The sequence below is a fragment of the Mixophyes fleayi genome, chromosome 6 (genome assembly GCF_038048845.1).
Source record: "Mixophyes fleayi isolate aMixFle1 chromosome 6, aMixFle1.hap1, whole genome shotgun sequence".
Lineage (NCBI taxonomy): Eukaryota > Metazoa > Chordata > Amphibia > Anura > Limnodynastidae > Mixophyes > Mixophyes fleayi.
The window spans coordinates 9,372,821-9,395,522 of record NC_134407.1 but is presented as its reverse complement, the minus strand read 5'-3'; the positions used below and the strand labels follow the sequence as shown (position 1 = coordinate 9,395,522).

The 22,702-nt window shown below is 39.8% G+C and overlaps 1 protein-coding gene across 2 annotated transcripts in view; it reads left to right on the top strand.

The window, feature by feature from the left end:
• Positions 1–22,702, top strand: part of SORCS3 (sortilin related VPS10 domain containing receptor 3) — a 502,293-nt gene that overhangs the window by 316,991 nt on the left and 162,600 nt on the right. For both annotated transcript variants that reach the window (XM_075215733.1, XM_075215732.1), the window contains one exon: positions 19,557–19,675. In XM_075215733.1, the coding sequence (XP_075071834.1) occupies positions 19,557–19,675 (119 nt within the window). The remainder of the gene's footprint in view (positions 1–19,556; positions 19,676–22,702) is intronic.

Below are 22,702 nucleotides of genomic sequence, written 5' to 3'. Positions count from 1 at the left end.
ATAATGTAAGTGACTAGAATGTGATAGTGTTACAATGAAGGCAGTAGGAGAAGTGGCAGTATGACATACCCCCGTATACCCCCCACTTCCACCACTGTATATATATGTATAATGTAAGTGACTAGAATGTGATAGTGTTACAATGAAGGCAGTAGGAGAAGTGGCAGTATGACATACCCCGTATACCCCCCACTTCTACCACTGTATATATATGTATAATGTAAGTGACTGGAATGTGATAGTGTTACAATGAAGGCAGTAGTAGAAGTGACAGTATGACATACCACTGTATACACCCCACTTCTACCACTGTATATATATGTATAATGTAAGTGACTAGAATGTGATAATGTTACAATGAAGGCAGTAGGAGAAGTGGCAGTATGACATACAACCGTATACACCTCCACTTCCACCACTGTATATATATGTATAATGTAAGTGACTGGAATGTGATAGTGTTACAATGAAGGCAGTAGGAGAAGTGGCGGTATGACATACCACTGTATACACCTCCACTTCTACCACTGTATATATATGTATAATGTAAGTGACTAGAATGTGATAGTGTTACAATGAAGGCAGTAGTAGAAGTGGCAGTATGACATACCACTGTATACACCTCACTTCTACCACTGTATATATATGTATAATGTAAGTGACTGGAATGTGATAGTGTTACAATGAAGGCAGTAGTAGAAGTGACAGTATGACATACCACTGTATACACCTCACTTCTACCACTGTATATATATATGTATAATGTAAGTGACTGGAATGTGATAGTGTTACAATGAAGGCAGTAGTAGAAGTGACAGTATGACATACCACTGTATACACCCCACTTCTACCACTGTATATATATGTATAATGTAAGTGACTAGAATGTGATAGTGTTACAATGAAGGCAGTAGGAGAAGTGGCGGTATGACATACCACTGTATACACCTCACTTCTACCACTGTATATATATATGTATAATGTAAGTGACTAGAATGTGATAGTGTTACAATGAAGGCAGTAGGAGAAGTGGCAGTATGACATACCACCGTATACCCCCCACTTCTACCACTGTATATATATGTATAATGTAAGTGACTAGAATGTGATAGTGTTACAATGAAGGCAGTAGGAGAAGTGGCGGTATGACATACCACTGTATACACCTCACTTCTACCACTGTATATATATGTATAATGTAAGTGACTAGAATGTGATAGTGTTACAATGAAGGCAGTAGGAGAAGTGGCAGTATGACATACCACCGTATACCCCCCACTTCTACCACTGTATATATATGTATAATGTAAGTGACTAGAATGTGATAGTGTTACAATGAAGGCAGTAGGAGAAGTGGCGGTATGACATACCACTGTATACACCTCACTTCTACCACTGTATATATATGTATAATGTAAGTGACTAGAATGTGATAGTGTTACAATGAAGGCAGTAGGAGAAGTGGCAGTATGACATACCACTGTATACACCTCCACTTCTACCACTATATATATATATATATGTATAATGTAAGTGACTAGAATGTGATAGTGTTACAATGAAGGCAGTAGTAGAAGTGGCAGTATGACATACCACTGTATACACCCCACTTCTACCACTGTATATATATGTATAATGTAAGTGACTAGAATGTGATAATGTTACAATGAAGGCAGTAGGAGAAGTGGCGGTATGACATACCCCCGTATACCCCCCACTTCCACCACTATATATATATATATATATATATATATATATATATATATATATATATATATATATATTTATATAGTAAGTGATTGGAATGTGATTGTGTAACAATGAAGCAGGCGCGGGCTGGGAGAGGGAAGCCCGGGGGGCACACAAGCGGCCGCATCGCATGAAAAGGGATGTCATCAGATGCGGCCGCGGGGGAAGTGCTGTATTTTGCATCCGGGGGGCGGCCAGCCAGCCTACACCCCCCCTTCCCCGGCCCGAGTAGCGGTCTGAGCGAGCCCCTGCAATGAAGGCAGTAGTAGAAGTGGTGGTATGACATACCACTGTATACACCCCACTTTCACCACTGCTCCCAGTATAATACAATTGGCACCTGGACTTTAAACGTCGTCAGCGAGAACCTGCATGACGATGAGGCGAGAGGTGGGACTGGCAGAGGTTTTGCTGTGGTCTCCTCAGGAATTTGGCCCCCTGTCTGATTTCATCAGCAGCCCCCAACAATGCAGTGAAAGGGGGTCCAAGGGATGTGACCCCCCCATGATTCAGGTAAGGATGAGTAACCGGGTAGAGACTACATTGTGCACATTATCAACATGGAATTACATTTTAAATATCTCTAGACATAAGAATCTGTTACAACATCCCCCCTTCTTGCAGAATCTTCAGCCAGTCACAAGACAGTCACCCTGGCAGTTCAGTTCCCGTTATATCCACCTAATGAACTGCGCGGTTGACGCCTCAACCGGTGTTCTTGTTGCATGAGCTCAGTGAGGTGTCCAGAGGTCAGAATTTCCCATTATCCAGCATATTGAGACACAAGAAGATGACTGACCCTGAATTGGGGGGGGGGGGGTGGAGTGTCTCCCGAACGATCTGCATGCTGGTGGGAGCTATGTTATTATGTGTGTTCCTGCCCTTGATGGAATTTCAATGATACAGTAATGAGTCAGAAGTTAATCTTATACCCTCTGTATAAGTGAGACATTGTCAATTATGAAAAATGTGGGGACCAAGAGCAGAAATCAAGTTGAGATCCCTGTTCACAAATTAAATGTTCATTAGGTTATTTTTTATTAAACTTAAAGGGGAGAAAAGAGAATTTGAGTGGCCTCTTTGAAGCTGTGATCTATAGTTTTTTTTATTTTGACCTATAAAACATTACCAGGTTATTCTGTACAAAGACATTTATGTCTCACTAAATTTGCATCCGTTAATGCATGGCCATCCGTCACCTATAATATACCAATATGTAGCCCACTAATTCTCTAGGACGTATTGATACAATGTCTCAGCTATGTCAATAATTCTCAGTGAATGGCTTGGCTGCATTCTCATGTAGGTTTGATCAGCCTGTACAGCATTTATGTGATGGGTGCTTCAGAGTAAGAAACCATCCAGACACACAGTGCCCCTTGTGGACATATTTATACCATTAATGTAAAATGGATTTCATTGAGATTTATCATAGACTAGGTTAAGTAGGTGATTAATGATGGAAACAAGGATCTACTACTGCGACATTACTCTGTATTTTTAAGCTTTACCGTAGAGAACTAAAAGGGGCATCTGATCTCTTGTTCACACCCAGGGGCAAATGCAGGATTTGTAGAGGGGGGTTTCCACACCACGCCATCAGTGGGCGTGACCAGCATTCATGAGGGCGTGGCTATAATATTAGACAGTGCTTGGCTGCTCTCCAACTCTTCCTATCCCCATAATATACATGGGCAATGCTGCGTGCACTACTGTTAAGTGCACACAGTTCTCCTTTTTCAAGCAAAGACGTGTGAAGCGGGGGCAGGATCCAGTCACCTCAATTATACAGTGCCCCAGGCTTGGAGGGGGGTTTACAGGCACTAGAAACCCCCCTCGGTCTATGACACCCTATACAGTAGTTTAATAAGATGAACCTCTGATTCTGTTCATGTCTCCTCTTTGATTAGGGAGTATTTATGGCTTTGCCTTTACTGAGGAACCATACAGTAAATATGGATACATACAGAGCCTCCCAACAAGCAGACACTTCAGATCCATTATAAAAGGTGCACGTTGGTGGCATTATTACACAAGTATATTCTTAGATACAGCGACAGGAGCCACAAGGCCTAAAAAGCACAGAATTTATGGTATGACAAAAATTTAAAATGAAAGACTTGTAGGAGCAAATAGAAGAGATTATCATTACATTTAGGAGCGGAAAGCCAGAAGGGCCCTGAAACAGAGTTATCTACATGATGACTTAAACCCTGCTAGGCCCCTGGGAATAGAGAGGAATAAGTCTGGTAACAGCTGTCATTCACTGCTGAATAGATAGGCTACCAATGGAGGGTGACTGACATAATAATCCTTGTGTCTCACTGGAATCAAAGGTACCAAGACTTTCAGTATGGAGGAATAAAGTGTAGGTGGGCTACTACACTGACATGAAGGTAAAACTAATATGAAGGCATTACATTTAATATGGGACAATTCTGGAATAATTAATAGGGGAAACATTTGGGCATAACTACTGTGTGGGCACTGCATAATATTAAGTTACTACTGCTATCAATATAGGGGCACTGGTGCTATACTCAGGTATGGGCAGGCACTATGTAATCATATAGGGACTGGGTTGGTATAATCATGCCCGGGCTGACACTGATCATGCAGTCATGTGGAAATGGAGTTGATATAATTACTGTTCATGTAATCTTGTGGGGACTGAGTTGGTATAATCATGCCTGGGCTGGCACAGTACATGCAATTATGTAGAGACTGGCTTAGTGTAATTAAGTATGTGCCGGCACTTTTTTTTTTTTTAGTATAATCATGTATGAGCAGGCACTATTAATGTAATCATGAGGACACTGGGTTGATATAATCATGCCTAGGCTGGCACTGTTTATGTAATCATGTAGAGCCTGGGTTGGTATAATCACTGATCATGTAATCATGTAGAGCCTGGGTTGGTATAATCACTGATCATGTAATCATGTAGAGCCTGGGTTGGTATAATCCATGTTCATGTAATCATGTAGAGCCTGGGTTGGTATAATCCCTGTTCATGTAATCATGTAGAGCCTGGGTTGGTATAATCACTGTTCATGTAATCATGTAGAGCCTGGGTTGGTATAATCCATGTTCATGTAATCATGTAGAGCCTGGGTTGATATAATCCATGTTCATGTAATCATGTAGAGCCTGGGTTGGTATAATCCCTGTTTATGTAATCATGTAGAGCCTGGTTGGTATAATCACTGTTCATGTAATCATGTAGAGCCTGGGTTTGTATAATCACTGTTCATGTAATCATGTAGAGCCTGGGTTGATATTATCACTGATCATGTAATCATGTAGAGCCTGGGTTTGTATAATCACTGTTCATGTAATCATGTAGAGCCTGGGTTGGTATAATCACTGTTCATGTAATCATGTAGAGCCTGGGTTTGTATAATCACTGTTCATGTAATCATGTAGAGCCTGGGTTGGTATAATCACTGTTCATGTAATCATGTAGAGCCTGGGTTGGTATAATCACTGATCATGTAATCATGTAGAGCCTGGGTTGGTATAATCCATGTTCATGTAATCATGTAGAGCCTGGGTTGATATTATCACTTTTCATGTAATCATGTAGATCCTGGGTTTGTATAATCACTGTTCATGTAATCATGTAGAGCCTGGGTTGGTATAATCACTGTTCATGTAATCATGTAGAGCCTGGGATGGTATAATCACTGTTCATGTAATCATGTAGAGCCTGGGTTGGTATAATCACTGATCATGTAATCATGTAGAGCCTGGGTTGGTATAATCACTGATCATGTAATCATGTAGAGCCTGGGTTGGTATAATCACTGATCATGTAATCATGTAGAGCCTGGGATGGTATAATCACTGATCATGTAATCATGTAGAGCCTGGGTTGGTATAATCACTGATCATGTAATCATGTAGAGCCTGGGATGGTATAATCACTGATCATGTAATCATGTAGAGCCTGGGTTGGTATAATCACTGATCATGTAATCATGTAGAGCCTGGGTTGGTATAATCCATGTTCATGTAATCATGTAGAGCCTGGGTTGATATTATCACTTTTCATGTAATCATGTAGATCCTGGGATGGTATAATCACTGATCATGTAATCATGTAGAGCCTGGGTTGGTATAATCACTGATCATGTAGTCATGTAGAGCCTGGGTTGGTATAATCCATGTTCATGTAATCATGTAGAGCCTGGGTTGATATTATCACTTTTCATGTAATCATGTAGATCCTGGGTTTGTATAATCACTGTTCATGTAATCATGTAGAGCCTGGGTTGGTATAATCACTTTTCATGTAATCATGTAGATCCTGGGTTTGTATAATCATTGTTCATGTAATCATGTAGAGCCTGGGATGGTATAATCACTGTTCATGTAATCATGTAGAGCCTGGGTTGATATAATCACTGTTCATGTAATCATGTAGAGCCTGGGTTGGTATAATCACTGATCATGTAATCATGTAGAGCCTGGGATGGTATAATCACTGATCATGTAATCATGTAGAGCCTGGGTTGGTATAATCACTGATCATGTAATCATGTAGAGCCTGGGTTGGTATAATCACTGTTCATGTAATCATGTAGAGCCTGGGTTTGTATAATCACTGATCATGTAATCATGTAGAGCCTGGGTTGGTATAATCACTGATCATGTAGTCATGTAGAGCCTGGGTGGGTACAGTCATGTATGGGCAGGCACTGTTCATGTAACCATGTGGGGACTGGGTAAATATAATCATGAGTGGGAGCACTATGTGGATCACAGGAAACTCTTTCCCTGCCTAAAATCAGCTATGGTCAAAATAAGACACCACATTATGTGAATCCCGTTGCATTGTGTTGTAGTATTTCCTACAGGTTTTATATGCAATGTGAACTTGTGAACTGGCTGTAATTTGTAGTTCGACAATAAGAAAGTCTCCACTATACTATCCTAATATCCTAATAAATAAAAGTGATTTTGCTCATTAGAAACCATCACATCTTCTATTTTCCCTCCCCCCATGTTCTAAGTTCTGATTGAAGATGCTCTTGTCAGTGCATAGTTAATGACCAGCCATAAGTGCTCTATTGCGAATGGCAATCAAACGACCTCAGGAATTAAGGGTTTCACTAGAGCCTGTCACATTCAATCAATACCATGTACATGAGAAATATTCATTAAAACTTTCCCTCTAATCAATGAACTGAGATCCATGGCTGCGTCTCTCCCATAACATGTCACTAACTCTGAGTGGCTCTTTGCAGGTCTGCAGTGCAGTATATTAGTATTAGTACAGGCTATAATATCCTGCCCCAATAAACATTTATTTTACACAAGACATCAAACTTTCAGATCTGGAAATGATTCTTAGCAGTGAAGTTATCTGAGCTCAGTCTTCATAGTTTTATTGCAGAAATTCCAAAAACTCATTACAAATTACTCTGGAATCTAAATGGCAATCATTTTTGAAGACTAAAGGGGAAATTTAGTAAAATCTTTTTTTTGGGGGGCTTTTCAAATTGCCACACATCACCAGCGGTTTTCATCCCCAAACTACAGGATTTACTGTGGTTTGTAGAGTGAAAATCCAAAGCGTTGGTGATGTGTGGTGGATTGATAACCCCAAATCGTGGTTTAATCCACACCGGATGAGGTTTAGGGCAAACGCTTGGTAAAATATGTAAGGCATGTGGTTTTACACCAGAGATTAGCTAGTGTAAATAAGAAAAAAAAATCCTCCCTTTTTGTAACATCCTGTGCTAGACAGCATTAGCCCTGATCCTCTTGGGGTAGGATGGGCATACAAAGGATAGGACCCCAGCATGTAGAAATTATTAGTCCAATGTTCAGTAGCACTGCCCTCTTCCTGCAACCCCAGGCTAGTGGGTACCAGAGTAACAATGTTAAAATTAGTTCCATCTTGTGGCACTGTAAGTGCCAGCATGCACTGGAACACACACATTTGTAAGTAACAAAAGGCAGTACAATATTTGCCCCCCTTAGGATAAAAAACAAAACAAATTGTGCACCTTTATGTAAATAAAATACAACTGTGCTCCCTTAGTAATATACAACAAGTACTGTGCTCCCTTAGTATTTAAAAGTAGTACGGTGCCCCTTTTATAATAGTAATATATATAATTCATTTTGCCCGATTATTCTTTATAATATTATTGTGGGCGTAATATTTTCTGTAGGGCAGTGGCCATATTATTTACCTGGAATCTTCTTCTTGTCTTGATCCTACATATTCCATATGGCAAAAAGTTAAAAACAATCATATGCAAAGCGGACTGCTACCAAGGAGCTCCGAACGCGAAATGCGTTAATGTCCAGTAAGGCCGTCTGCTTATTAGATGGTCGGCCAATCAGGAGCAGTCTCTCATCTCTCACAGATTGTATTCCTGGTCTGACAGGCAGAATGGCTCATACAGCACGTGTTTTCATCTCTCTCTCCTCTCACTCCACCTCTTTTTTTTTAAGCCATATTTCCGGCAGGTTTTCCGGTGGTTTGAAAAACCACAGTGTGATAAATTTCGTGCTTTGCATTTCTTACTTAATAAAAAACCTGACACGGCAATGTCTAATATGGTGTTTTTCAGCGGTTCAGACTTTAGTAAATCTGGCGGTTTGAAAAAAAAGAAAATCCCGGAAAAACCTGTAGTTTAACAAAACCGCACTTTAGTAAACTGGCCCCTAGGTTCCTGACCTCAAGATGGATCGATAAAATATATGATTCTTTACAGCAGATCTGTGTGACTCATGTGATTAGGGTGAATTTGTAATATGCTTGTTTTTGTGTTTTTGTCATACATGTACAATGAAGAAAAAAACTAAACATACATAATAGTGGTAAGTTTTGGAAGTTCAAAGGGGCGGCACAGAGAAAGGAGAGAGAGCACAGGGCGCTACCTCCTACGGGGGTTCCGCATGACCTCCACGTGTAATTGCCATTTTGCACTGTTTGTTTCTATCACTTCTTAATGCTCTGGCTGGCTACATCCCACTTGATGATAAGTCCATAGGAAAGGGGCATTGCCACCCATTCTGCCTGTTTCATGTGAGTGGTGAGGTGAGAGGAGTGTGGCCAGTGACTGACTGGGCTGGGGAGCAGGGGGGATGTCTGTCCCCAGGGCTGGTCCCAATGGGGCTATCTTGGGTTGTGTCACTGGCCTACCTGCATTTATTTTCCATTTTAATATCCCAGCCAGCCCCTGAGAGTGGCTCAGGACTGTTTGCCGTTGGGGGCCACAGTAAATCTGACGAATGTTGAATCCACATTAAGTACAATTTTTGTTTTCATATAAACTCATTCTGCTCCACCTGAAACTGTCACATTTAGGCTAATGTCAGATGGGGGATTAATACATTAATTTAACCAGTTAAGAATAGGCCTTCTTGATCAACCTGGCCAATTTCTGTACTTTGTGCAGCTTCCTTACAGCGTAGACTGTATAATTACCTCATGGGTCTGTGCCCAAATAGGACACTGCAGTATTTTGTAATTAAAAAAAAGTAAAAATACAAACATTGCATTTTCATTGGCTGTGGGCGATGAAGCACTTTACTAATATTATCCATGTGAGGCCAATTAATGGTGCTGTAGCCACATGTGAGTTATTAAATCCTTAACAGCAACAGGACAATTCATAGCTATTAGCAGCAGATAACTAGTTCAGTGATATTCTGCTGGAATTTGCAGTAAAGCAGTCAGTGGCCGGATAAGAACTGGGTTTATCTCTGTAAAGAGCGGATCGATCAGGTTTATAAAGAGTAAAATCACCCAGCAAAGTTTGTTTATTAAAAGTTGATGGCAAATTCCCTTTTGAAAAGCGATGAACTGTAAAAACACAAAAAAAACCCACAAAAATAAAAATAATCTGGTGTTAACTGTTTTCTCTCTTTGTGGTCAGCCCCTAATATACCTCCTAAGAGGACAAAGGGCTATATTTACTAAACTGCGGGTTTGCAAAAGTGGAGATGTTGTCTATAGCAACCAATCAGATTCTAGCTGTCATTTGGTAGAATGCACTAAATAAATGAAAGCTAGGATCTGATTGGTTGCTATAGGCAACATCCCCACTTTTCCATACCAGCAGTTTAGTAAATCTAACCCATAGAGGCTGATTTACAAAAGAGCCACAGCATCCTGTTGGCAGCGGCCCTACATACCATAAAGGTACTGATGGTGATAACACCGCTATAGCCGTCAATAAGGCTTACTGAATTCTACCGTTGAAGGCTTCCCCATGATTTTGTAAGACAAATCTATTTAAGAAGTATGGTGGCATCACCTGACCTGTTATTGCTCAGGATAGTGAAAACACTTTAAAAGCCTTCAAAAGACGCTCTTTTATTTGAATATAGGTTTTCTTAATGCCTAAAGATTTTTAAATATTTGTCGTTCTTGTAAACAATTTCTACTTTGAACTTTTTTTTTTTTTTTTTTTTTATCCCCCCCTCCACACATGAGTGGATCTGAAAACCAAATATGTGAAACGGCTCATGAACCCTTGACGCTGTGGGCCAGTATGACTTATTATAATTGCCGTGATGGCTTACGTAGGGGACAAATCCACTTCGACGTACATATAGTAGATAAGACTGTAAATGTTTTTGCTAAGAACCCCCCTAATGTGTGTACATGTAGCGAGTATACCTTAATGTCTGCTAAATTAATAAATACACCCCCTCTTAGAACATTAGTATAGAATAAAATATATATTAGAAGAAAATAAAACAGTTTTCTGTACTGAATGTAAGCTCAAATGAGCAGGGCCCCTCTTCCCTCCTGTCTCCTAACCCGTTCTTCTGCTTCGTGTCTATTGCATCTGTCTGCCTGGAGTTTCTGAAGTATTGGTACTTTTGTTTATTGTTCTGTACTGTTATACCCTGTATAGTCTACTGTTTGTACTATGTGCGGCGCTGCGGAAACCTTGTGGCGCCTAACAAATAAATGATAATAATAATAATTCTAGGCTGAAGTACCTCTGAGTTAGCACAGATAGAGAATTCCCATCTTATAGGGATCCTCTCGTCTTGATTTAATATGTGCCAAAATTGCCAAAATGCGAGTGTAAATTGCGTCCAAAAAACCCCAGACATTTTACATAGTGGGAAACATCTCAGCTGATCCGTTACAGTCATCATTATCAGCTAATAACTTACACCAGGTTCAGGGCACCTGTAACATAGTAACACATAGTTGATGAGGTTGAAAAAAAGACACCAGTCCATCAAGTTCAACCTAATTTGGATCTCCTGCGATCCTGCACTTATATTTGAAATTAATCCAGAGTAAGCAACCGCCAATCTGTTTCAATTGTGAAAATCCCCCCAGACCCAATATTGCAGTCCTATTTTTACCCTATATCCACTACTATCCTTCATTTTAATTAACGGTCGTATCCGTGGATACACCTTTCCGCTAAAAATTTGTCTAACCCTTTCTTAAACATATCTATTGTATCTGCCATCACAACCTTCCCTCGCAATGAATTCCATATTGTGACTGCTCTTACTGTAAAGAACTCCTTCCTTTGCTGGATGTGAAATTTCCTCTCCTCTAACCTTAGGGGATGACCACGTGTCCTGTGTATGGTTCTTGGGGTAAAAAGTTCCCATGAAAGTTCTCTGTATTGACCCCTAATGAATTTGTACATAGTAATCATATCTCCCCTTAGACGCCTCTTTTCTAAAGTAAACATGCCTAAACTGGCTAACCTTTCCTCATAACTTAATGACTCCATACCCTTTATCAATTTTGTCGCCCTTCTCTGAACCCTTTCTAGTTCCAAATATTTTTTTTTATAGAGTGGTGCCTAGAACTCTACTGCATATTCAAGATGAGGTCTTACCAACGATTTATACAGTGTCAAAATTACACTGTCTTCCCTTGCATCTATGCCCTTTTTATGCATGCCAATACTTTGTTTGCCCTTGCAGCTGCTGCTTGACATTGAGCACTATTGCTTAGTCTACTGTCTATGAGCACTCCCAAATCCTTTTCCATTATAGATTCTCCTAAATGAATTCCATTTAATTTATAGATTGCATTCTTGTTTTTGATCCCTGAATGCATAACCTTACATTTATCTGTGTTAAACCTCATATTCCATTCCAATCCTCCAGTTTATTCAAGTCCCTCTGTAGAGAAGCTACATCTTGCTCTGGTTTTATTACCTTACAGAGTTTAGTGTCATCTGCAAAAATAGAAACTTTATTCTCTAAACCATCACCAAGGTCATTAATAAATATATTAAAAAGGAGTGGCCCCAACACGGAACCTTGAGGTACTCCACTTAAGACTTTTGACCAATTAGAAAATGTTCCATTTATCACAACTCTCTGTTCCCTATTCTCTAACCAGTTTTCGATCCAAGTACAAATTTTGATTACTAGACCCAGTTCCCTTATTTTGTAAACCAACCACTTGTGTGGCACTGTATCAAAGGCCTTTGCAAAATCTAAGTAGACCACATCTACTGTCCTGCCCTGCTCTAAGTTCCCACTAACTTCCTCGTATAAACTAATTAGATTAGTTTGACATGACCTATCCCTCACAAATCCATGTTGATTCCCACTAATAATTTTATTGCGTACCAAGTAATCCTGAATACTGTCCCTTAAAATACCTTCCAGTAGTTTCCCCACTAATGATGTCAGGCTTACAGGTCTATAATTCTCTGGTTGTGATCTCGTCCCCTTTTTAAACAACGGCACCACAACTGCTATTCGCCAATCCCTTGGTACTGAGCCTGATGAGATTGAATCTCTGAAAATTAAGAATAGCGGTCTAGCTATTTCTGAGTTTAACTCCATAAGGACCCTTGGGTGTATGCCATCTGGACCTGGAGCTTTATTTATCTTAATATTCTTCAGTCACCTTTGGACTTCTTCCTCTGACAACCAAGTATTAATTAAGGGCATGGTTTCACTTCCATTTTTATTTATTACTCCTGCCATTTGTTCCTCTCTGGTAAATACTGAAGAAAAGAAAGTGTTTAATACCTCTGCCTTTTCCTTAGTATCATTTATCATTTCACCCATCTCACTTCTTAGGGGTCCTATATTATCTTTTTTAATCCTTTTGCCATTTATATACTTAAAAAACTTTTTGGGGTTTGTCTTACTTTCTTTTGCAATGTGCCTTTCATTTTCTAATTTAGCCAATCTAATTTCCTCCTTTTTGCATGTTTTATTACATTCCTTGTACCTACGGAAGGACTCCTCTGACCCTTCAGACTTAAACAATTTAAATGCACGCTTCTTCCTTTGCATTTCTTCCCTTACCTTTTTATTTAGCCACATTGGTTTAGACTTAATTCTTTTACATTTATTTCCCATAGGAATGAACTTATACGTGTATGTTTTCAACAACATTTTAAAGACAGCCCACTTTTCTTCCGTATTTTTTCCTTCAAAGGCTTTGTCGCAGTCTATGCTCTTTATAGACTCCTTTAGCATATTAAAATTTGCCTTTCTAAAGTTTAAAGTCCTAGTTGATCCCTTATACCGTTGCTTCTGGAAACTAATTTCAAATGAGACCATATTATGATCACTGTTTCCCAAGTGTTCCTTTACTTGAATATTTGATATTACGTCTACATTGTTTGTTATTACTAGGTCCAGTATAGTCCGGTTCCTAGTTGGTTCCTCTACTAATTGGGACATGTAATTGTCTTTTAGCGTGCTCAGAAACCTATTTCCCCTAGCTGTACCGCAGGTCTCAGTACTCCAATCAATGTCCGGATAATTAAAATCCCCCATAATTAAAATTTGACCTAGTTGTGTAGCCTTTTCAATTTGCTGTAGAAGTTGGGCTTCCTCAATCGTACTAATATCTGGCGGTTTATAGCATATTCCTATCAGCAGCTTCTCTGAACTTTTTCCTCCGCTGGATATTTCCACCCACAATGCCTCTATATTATCACCAATATTCTCGTATATAACTTTACTGAATACTTGGTTTTAATTCTGGCTTAATATAAAGACATACTCCTCCTCCCCTTTTATATACCCTATCCCTCCTGAAGAGAGAATAGCCTTCCAAGTTGACTGTCCAGTCATGTGTATCATCCCACCAGGTCTCCATAATCCCTATAATATCATACTGCTCATTCATTGCTACTAGTTCTAACTCCCCCATTATACCTGTCAGGCTTCTTGCATTTGCAAGCATACACTTAAGTCTATTGCCTCCCTTAGGTATTTATTTTTGCTTTAAAAGGGCCTCTCCTTATTGGCTATGCTTCCCTTTCCCCCCTCTCCACCCCCTTGACTCTTGTTAAATTCCTCCTTACTACTCTCAATGTCTATCCCATAAATACTTGCTTGCCCCTCCCCCCCGGAGCCAAGTTTAAAATTTCCTCCAACCTTCTAACCATCCTCTCCCCTAGCACTGCAGCCCCCTCCTCATTCAGGTGGCATCCATCACGACAATAAAGATGTCAACTGACCGAGAAATCAGCCCAGTGCTCTAAGAATCCAAAACCCTCCTTCCTGCACAAATCTTTTAGCCACGCATTAACCTCCCTAATCTCCCGCTGCCTCCCTAGACTAGCGCGTGGCACAGGTAGTATTTCCGAAAATACTACCTTGGATGTCCTTGCCTTAAGTTTGCGACCTATGTCCCTGAAATCATTCTTTAGGACAGCCCTTCTTCCTCTAACTCGGTCATTGGTGCCAACATGCACCAAAACCGCTGGGTCATTCCCAGCCCCTCCCAACAATCTGTCCACCCGATCCGCAATATGCCGAGCCCGAGCACCCGGGAGACAACACACTGTTCGGCATGCACGGTCCCGGTAACAGATTGCCCTATCTACCTTCCTAATAATTGAATCCCCTACCACCACAATCTGCCTGGGTCCCTGAGCAACTTTGGTCCCCTCTATGCTGGAGAGACCATTCCCCTGGTTGCTAGAGGAAGCAGTGTCATCCAACTCTACCAATTCTGAACTGCCTTCCACAGTATCTTCATCCAATCTGGCAAATCTGCTGGGATTGCCTAGCTCAGAACTGGCCTCTTCCTCCCTTTGCTACCCCTAGTAACTGTTACCCAGCTGCCTACCTGTGCATCCTCCTCTGTCTCTGCTCCACCCTGCTCAGCTAAAGCAATGGTGAGCTGTAAACTCTGCTCCAGGTTGGCAATGTCTCTCAATGTTGCAATGGTCTGCTTTAGATCAGTTACCTGGGCTTCCAAAGATACCAATTGCTCACATTTCTCACAGAGGTATAAACCTTGGAACACTTGCTACAAGTGTGCATACATATGACAAGATATGCATTGAGTGAGATCATCAAGCCTGCTACCACTCATCTTATTATGGCTAACCTAACTTCTTATAGCCTGCAGTGAACTTGAGAGTACTAACCTTTGCTAGCCACTTACCAGATTAAACCCCTTCCTGGATTCATCTCCTTACTGGATCTAACTCCACACTTTAAACAAAACAGCACTTGAAATCAAAAAAGCAATGAAATCACAAGCTCAATGAAATCGCTTACTACCTCCCGTTAAATAGAGCTTGCACTAACCAGCAGTGGCGGATCCAGGGGGGGGGGGCGATAGGGGCTATCGCCCCCCCTAGCAGACACTTGCTGCCGAGGGCTGCACAGTATGTGCAGGTCCGTCCAGCCGTGACAGGCAGGGACAATGTGCTGCCCGGCTGCTCTGATTGTGTTTAAAACACAGCAGCACACTGTCCCTGCCTGTCACGGCTGGACGGACCTGCACATACTGTGCAGCCGCCGGCAGCCTAAACTGTTAGAAAGGGGCGGGGCCTAAATCGCCCCGGGTACAGTAGTTTTCTAGATCCGCCCCTGCTAACCAGCTGTATCAACTATGCAATTAAACCACACCCACTAGCTCTAACAGAGAGAAAAAAAAAGAAAAAGAAAAAAGACACTTAATAACACACAGAAAAACGAATCCCGTTCAATAAACACACAGAATAATTTCTCAAACTTTATCACTCTCTCAGCACAGTACAGCAATTCTTACTGGATCTAACGCCACACTTTAAACAAAAAAGCAGTGAAAAAGATGTTTTTCTTCTAAGGTGGATCTGCATCTGCGCCCAGGGGGTAAATGTATTAATGTCCGGATTCTTCAACTCCGGCGTGTTCAGCGTCTTCGGCGATTAAATTTAAAGCGGCGCTGCATTGTAAAGGGAAACTTCCCTTTACAAGGCAGCGCCGCTTTAAATTTAATCGCCGAAGACGCTGAACACACCGGAGTTGAAGAATATGGACATTAATACATATACCCCCAAGTCTAGAACCCCCGATCCGCTTCTCTAAGCGTAAGGAGCCATACACACAAGGGGCCTAATTCATTAAGGAACTTAACTTAATAAGTTTCTTATTTCAGTCTCCTGGACTGTTACAATGTAAGGGGTGAAAATTATTTTTCTGTTTTGCACATAAGTCAAATACTGACTGTTTTTTCATGTAGCACACAAACATCAAATTTAAATGTCAGTGTACAAATGAGCTATCAAGTATTTGTGTGTTACATGAAAAAACAGTCAGTACTTAACTTATGTGCAAAACAGAAAACTGATTTTCACCCCTAAGCATATTTGCTTAATTGTAAATGTGGAATTCAGTCTGTGGGTCGTACAATTAGATCCATAGATGTACGATTTCAGGAACATCGTCGTAACATACTAAGGAATGTTAAAAGTCACCGCCTATCGACACATGTTAATTTGTGTCAAGGGGGCCGATTGGCTGGTTTACAGGTTAGGCCATCGAACAGATTGGTATTACTAAGAGAGGCAGGGCCGTCTTTCCCATTGGGCACAATGGGCAGGTGCCCGGGGGCCCTGCAGCCCAGGGGGTCCCGTCGGAGGCAGCACAAAAAAAAAAAAAAAACCTGTCGCGCTCCGCAATGGATGTCGGGAGGGCGTGATGACATCACGCCCGACATGCACTGCGAGCGTCGCGCGGAGGAGGAGACCATGGAGGGAGCCGGATCGCCAGCTGACTGCAGGGTAAGTATTTTCTTTTCTTTTTTTTCAGGTTTTTTTTTTTGTGCTGCCTCTGACGGGCCCCCCTGTATATAATCACATTATATATATATATATATATATATATATATATATATATATAGGGGCCCCGGGGCACTGCTTTGCCCGGGGCCCCAAAATGTTGTTAAGAGGGCCCTGAAGAGAGGTGGTGATAGGGTTCATTTGTTATGCAAACAGGAGGCCTATTGGATTTTTAAACTTAAGACATTAATTCAGGGTCTCAACGATACTATATAATTAAATAATATTTAACTGTACCTTATGATTCTAGGGTGCGGTTGCATATTGCATTATTGTTTTTTTGTTTTTCATATGTTCTCCTTTGCCTTATTTCATTGTATTTCATTAAAAATTTAAATATTATGTTATTTGGTTTTCAGGTCACACATTTCAGATTTACATGATATATTTAGTATTCAGTGGATTATTATTATTTTTAGATATTTATTTTGTATTTTTTATGCTACAACACGAGTATTTTTATAAGTGCATTTATACAATATAAGTGGTATCAATTGGGATATCTGTATAAGATTTAATAATTGATTTTATTAAAGTGATATTATTTGGTTTTAAGTTTTTGCGCTTTCTCTTTGTTATCTATATATTGTGTATATACAGGCTACAGAGCCTGATTTGAGAGCTGCAACTTAACCTACTGTGTTTTTGAAATTTTTTTATTTGTAAGGTCAATTAGCGCCCATCATATATTTTGTGTAGTAAAGATGTCTGCTTGCCAAGTCCTAATTGTATAGTCATGGCCAAAATTTTGAGAATGACACAAGTATTGGTTTTCACAAAGTTCGCTGTTCAGTATTTTTAGACCTGTTTGTCAGATGTATCTATGATATACTGACGTAACATTACAGGCATTTAATAAGTGTCAAAGGCTTTTATTGACAATTACATTAAGTTCATGCAAAGAGTCAATAGTTGCAGTGTTGACCCTTCTTTTTGAAGACCTCTGCAACTCGCCCTGGCATGCTGTCAATCAGCTTCTGGGCCACCTACTGGCTGATGGCCGCCCATTCTTGCCTAATCAATGCTTGGAGTTTCTCAGACTTTGTGGGTTTTTGTTTGTCCACCCGCGTCTTGAGGATTGACCACAAGTTCTCAATGGGATTAAGGTCTGGGGAGTTTCCTGGCCATGGACCCAAAATTTTGATGTTTTGATCCCCGAGCCACTTAGTTATCACTTTTGCCTTATGGCAAGGTGCTCCATCATGCTGGAAAAGGCATTGTTCATCACCAAACTGTTCTTGGATGGTTGAGAGAAGTTGCTCTTGGAGGATAATTTGGTACCATTCTTTATTCATGGCTGTGTTATTAGCAAAATTGTGAGTGAGCCCACTCCCTTGGCCGAGAAGCAACCCCACACATGAATGGTCTCAGGGTGCTTTACTGTTGGCATGACACAGGACTGATGGTAGCGCTCACCTTTCCTTCTCTGGAGAAAACGTTTTTCTGGATGTCCCAAACAATCTGAAAGGGGATTCATCAGAGAAAATGACTTTACCCCAGTCCTCAGCAGTCCAATCCCTGTACCTTTTGCAGAATATCAGTCTGTCCCTGATGTTTGTCCTGGAGAGAAGTGACTTCTTTGCTGGCCTTCTTGACACCAGGCGATCCTACAAAAGTCTTCGCCTCACTGTGCGTGCAGATGCACTCACACCTGCCTGCTGCCATTCCTGAGCAAGCTCTGCACTGATGGTGCCCGATTCCGCAGCTGAATCAACTTTAGGAGTCGGTCCTTGTGCTTGCTAGACGTTCTTGGGTGCCATGAAGCCTTCTTCACAACTATTAAACCTCTCTCCTTCAAGTTCTTGATGGTTCAAATGGTTGATTTAGGTGCAATCTTTCTAGCAGCAATTTCCTTGCCTGTGTAGCTCTTTTTGTGCAAAGCAATGATGACTGCACGTGTTTCCTTGCAGATAACCATGGTTAACAGTGGAAGAACAAATATTTCAAGCACCACCCTCCTTTTAAAGCTTCCAGTCTGTTATTCTAACTCAGCATGATAGAGTGATCTCCAGCCTTGTCCTCGTCAACACTCTAACCTGTGTTAACGAGAGAAGCACTGACCTGATGTCAGCTGGTCCTTTTGTGGCAGAGTTAAAATGCAGTGGTAATGTTGGTTTTGGGATAAAGTTCATTGTCATGGCAAAGAGGGACTTTGAAATTAATTGCAATTTATCTCATCACTCTTCATGACATTGTGGAGTTTATGCATGCAAATTGCCATCATAAAAACTGAGGCAGCAGACTTTGTGAAAAATAATATTATGTCATTCTCAAAACTTTTTCCCATAACTATAGTCATTGAAAAGGGAAGGGAGGGTGTGAGCTCAAGATATTTTTATTTGAAACAATTGATACATGTCAGGGGAAAAACATTCTTAATAGAAATTTCATGCACAGTATGTTTATGTTTTAATATACATTTAATACACATTTATATAGTTATATATTATGTAATACATTCCAAATCATTTCAGGTAAGAAAATTATAGTTAAAGTATGACTTTTTCTGGTATGAACAGCAGTTTCTTTTATTTTAAAACATAATGTAACATTCACAGCTTATATTGTGATCTTATTTTTTATATTATCTGTTGCACTTTGCTATCCCACTTTATACACTGTGGCACAAACTGTCTGACATATAACTAATCTTACATACAGTATATACAAATATTGGTATAGTTTTATTTCCAATATAAGAAGCAGTGTGTAAATGCTGATTATGTTGTATACCTTAGTATAATATTTCCCTATCTTCTTTCACAGATGCTCATTACATAACTTGTAGGATACAAGAATGCTCAGAGACCACCAGGAGTGGACCCTTCTCCCGGTCTATCGACACCAATTCTTTAGTGGTACAAGATGAATATGTCTTTATCCAGGTAAGAGAAACACAGAACTGAGGGATCTCATTTTATAACATATAGTGATTTGTTCTAGTGAAAAGACTCCTTGTTCCGCTGTAAGATACCTAATGGCTTATTACCTTAAGTGGGATATTTATAGAGTGCGGATGTTTTCTTGTTTGCATGACTGCGGTTGTAGGGGGAACAGACTGTGGTATATAAACACCTCAATAAGCTATCTATCTTATATCTATCTATCTATCTATCTATCTCATATCTATCTATCTATCTATCTATCTATCTATCTATCTATCGCATATTTATCGCATATCTATCTATCTATCTATCTATCTATCTCATATCTATCTCCTATCTATCTATCTATCTATCTATCTATCTATCTATCTATCTATCTCATATCTATCTATCTATCTATCTATCTATCTCATATCCATCTCATATCTATCTATCTATCTATCTATCTCATATCTATCTATCTATCTATCTATCTATCTATCTATCTATCTATCTATCTATCTATCTCATATCCATCTCATATCTATCTATCTATCTCATATCTATCTATCTATCTATCTATCTATCTATCTATCTATCTCATATCCATCTCATATCTATCTATCTATCTATCTATCTATCTATCTATCTATCTCATATATATCTATCTATCTCATATCTATCTATCTATCTCATATCTATCTATTTATCTATCTATTTATCTATCTATCTATCTATCTATCTCATATCCATCTCATATCTATCTATCTATCTATCTATCTATCTATCTATCTATCTATCTCATATCTATCTATCTATCTATCTATCTATCTATCTATCTATCGCATATTTATCGCATATCTATCTATCTATCTATCTATCTCATATCTATCTCCTATCTATCTATCTATCTATCTATCTATCTATCTATCTATCTATCTCATATCTATCTATCTATCTATCTATCTATCTATCTATCTATCTATCTATCTATCTATCTCATATCCATCTCATATCTATCTATCTCATATCTATCTATCTATCTATCTATCTATCTATCTATCTATCTATCTATCTCATATCCATCTCATATCTATCTATCTATCTCATATCTATCTATCTATCTATCTATCTATCTATCTATCTATCTATCTATCTATCTATCTCATATCCATCTCATATCTATCTATCTATCTATCTATCTATCTATCTATCTATCTATCTATCTCATATATATCTATCTATCTCATATCTATCTATCTATCTCATATCTATCTATTTATCTATCTATCTATCTATCTATCTATCTATCTATCTCATATCCATCTCATATCTATCTATCTATCTATCTATCTATCTATCTATCTATCTATCTATCTATCTATCTATCTCATATCTATCTATCTATCTATCTATCTATCTATCTATCTATCTCATATCTATCGCATATCTATCTATCTATCTATCTATCTATCTATATCATATCATATCTATCTATCTATCTATCTATCTATCTATCTATCTATCTATCTATCTATCTATCTATCTATCTATCACCGGATTATTATATGATGTATATTTCACCTAGGTTCCCAACCTACTTGCTTTAAAACCCCAGGAAAATGTTATAGCTGAAGAGCTATAGACCTGTTGAAAAGCCGGATAAGTCCTGGGGTTATGGATGGAGAGAGAGTGGGCTCCATCCATTAGGCCCATTAACCGGGTCTTCCAAGTTACCAGTGATCCTGCTGGTAATCAGGAGCTGCACCTGAGTGGTGCTAGTTGAAGGCTGTAGGGCAGCACTGTCAGTCTCTCACTGCCTGGGGACAGGGGCTGCTGAGTCTCTGTGAGAGAGAGCCTTGTCTTAGTTTGTTAGTCAGCAGTGACCGGTGGTTAGTTAGAGCCGGACGACAAGGTGTTTATATTGGAGTTTTCTTTTGTTTTCTTACTGAATAAAATTGGCTGAGGCCAGTTGTACGAAACCTTTGTACTTGTGTGAAATCTCTCAGCTGCTATAAACACCATTTACCCCAGGAGATGGTACCGAGGCCCTTACCCGGTCACACAATGTTATAACTATCCATCTAAAGCCCACACATATTTAGTAGCGATGTACATTGAGGGAACCATTAAACAAATAACTAACGTACAGTAACATGAAGCAGAATGTAATAATGGCTCTGCCCCACTGGGCTTACAATCTAAGAGATGCGGGGAACATGTGATACATCAGGTAGCGGAATAACACTTATAAGGCAGCAGCATTATCAGCCACCAATAATAAACCAGGCATTGGTGACTGACATTTCTGTGCAGCTACCGGTGGTGCGGTGTGGTTGGAATAAGGAGAAACGGTAAAAGGTGGAGACCGGAATGATGAACTGTCAGAAAAAGCAGCTGCTGACAACCATGACTGAAATTCACCATCTTTCTGAATTGAAACTCCTTCCTGTTCAGGTTCTGGAAAAGGCTTTTGGCCCTGTGGTTATCTGTCAGCTCGGAGTAGCTGTGTGCCTAGTATTGTTCTTTGGTATCAAGCTTGCTGCTGTACACTTGTTCCCCATGTTGAGTGGCAGCAGCTGTCAAGTAGACCACAGAGATCACCAAAAGAGGGAGGCTTTTTCTTAGGGATGTTTAAGCTCTTTGGTACCACCATGTAATTTCCCATTGGATTCACAAATTTGTAACGGTTTCATAGAAGATGGTTATGTCAGAGGTTCAGCACAGAGCTGATCTAAAGTACAACCATCATTAACACTATATCAGGGATGGCAAACTGGTGTTTTGGGGGCTGCGTGAGGCCCTTTACCTTCTACTTTTCTAACCTCTGATACTTTCAGAGTTTCAATGAAATTCTGCTCCTCACTTTTTCAACGGTTCTTTATCAGCTGTCTTAGAGAGATACCGCCTCTTAGTAGTAGTAGTGTTGTAATACCTGTTCTGAAAAATGGTTATATTTAATGTTGGGTTGTAATATTACCAATTGCAATCTTCTCTAGACCAAAGGTGTCCAACACGTTTGTAATTAGCCACATGCAAGCAAAATGG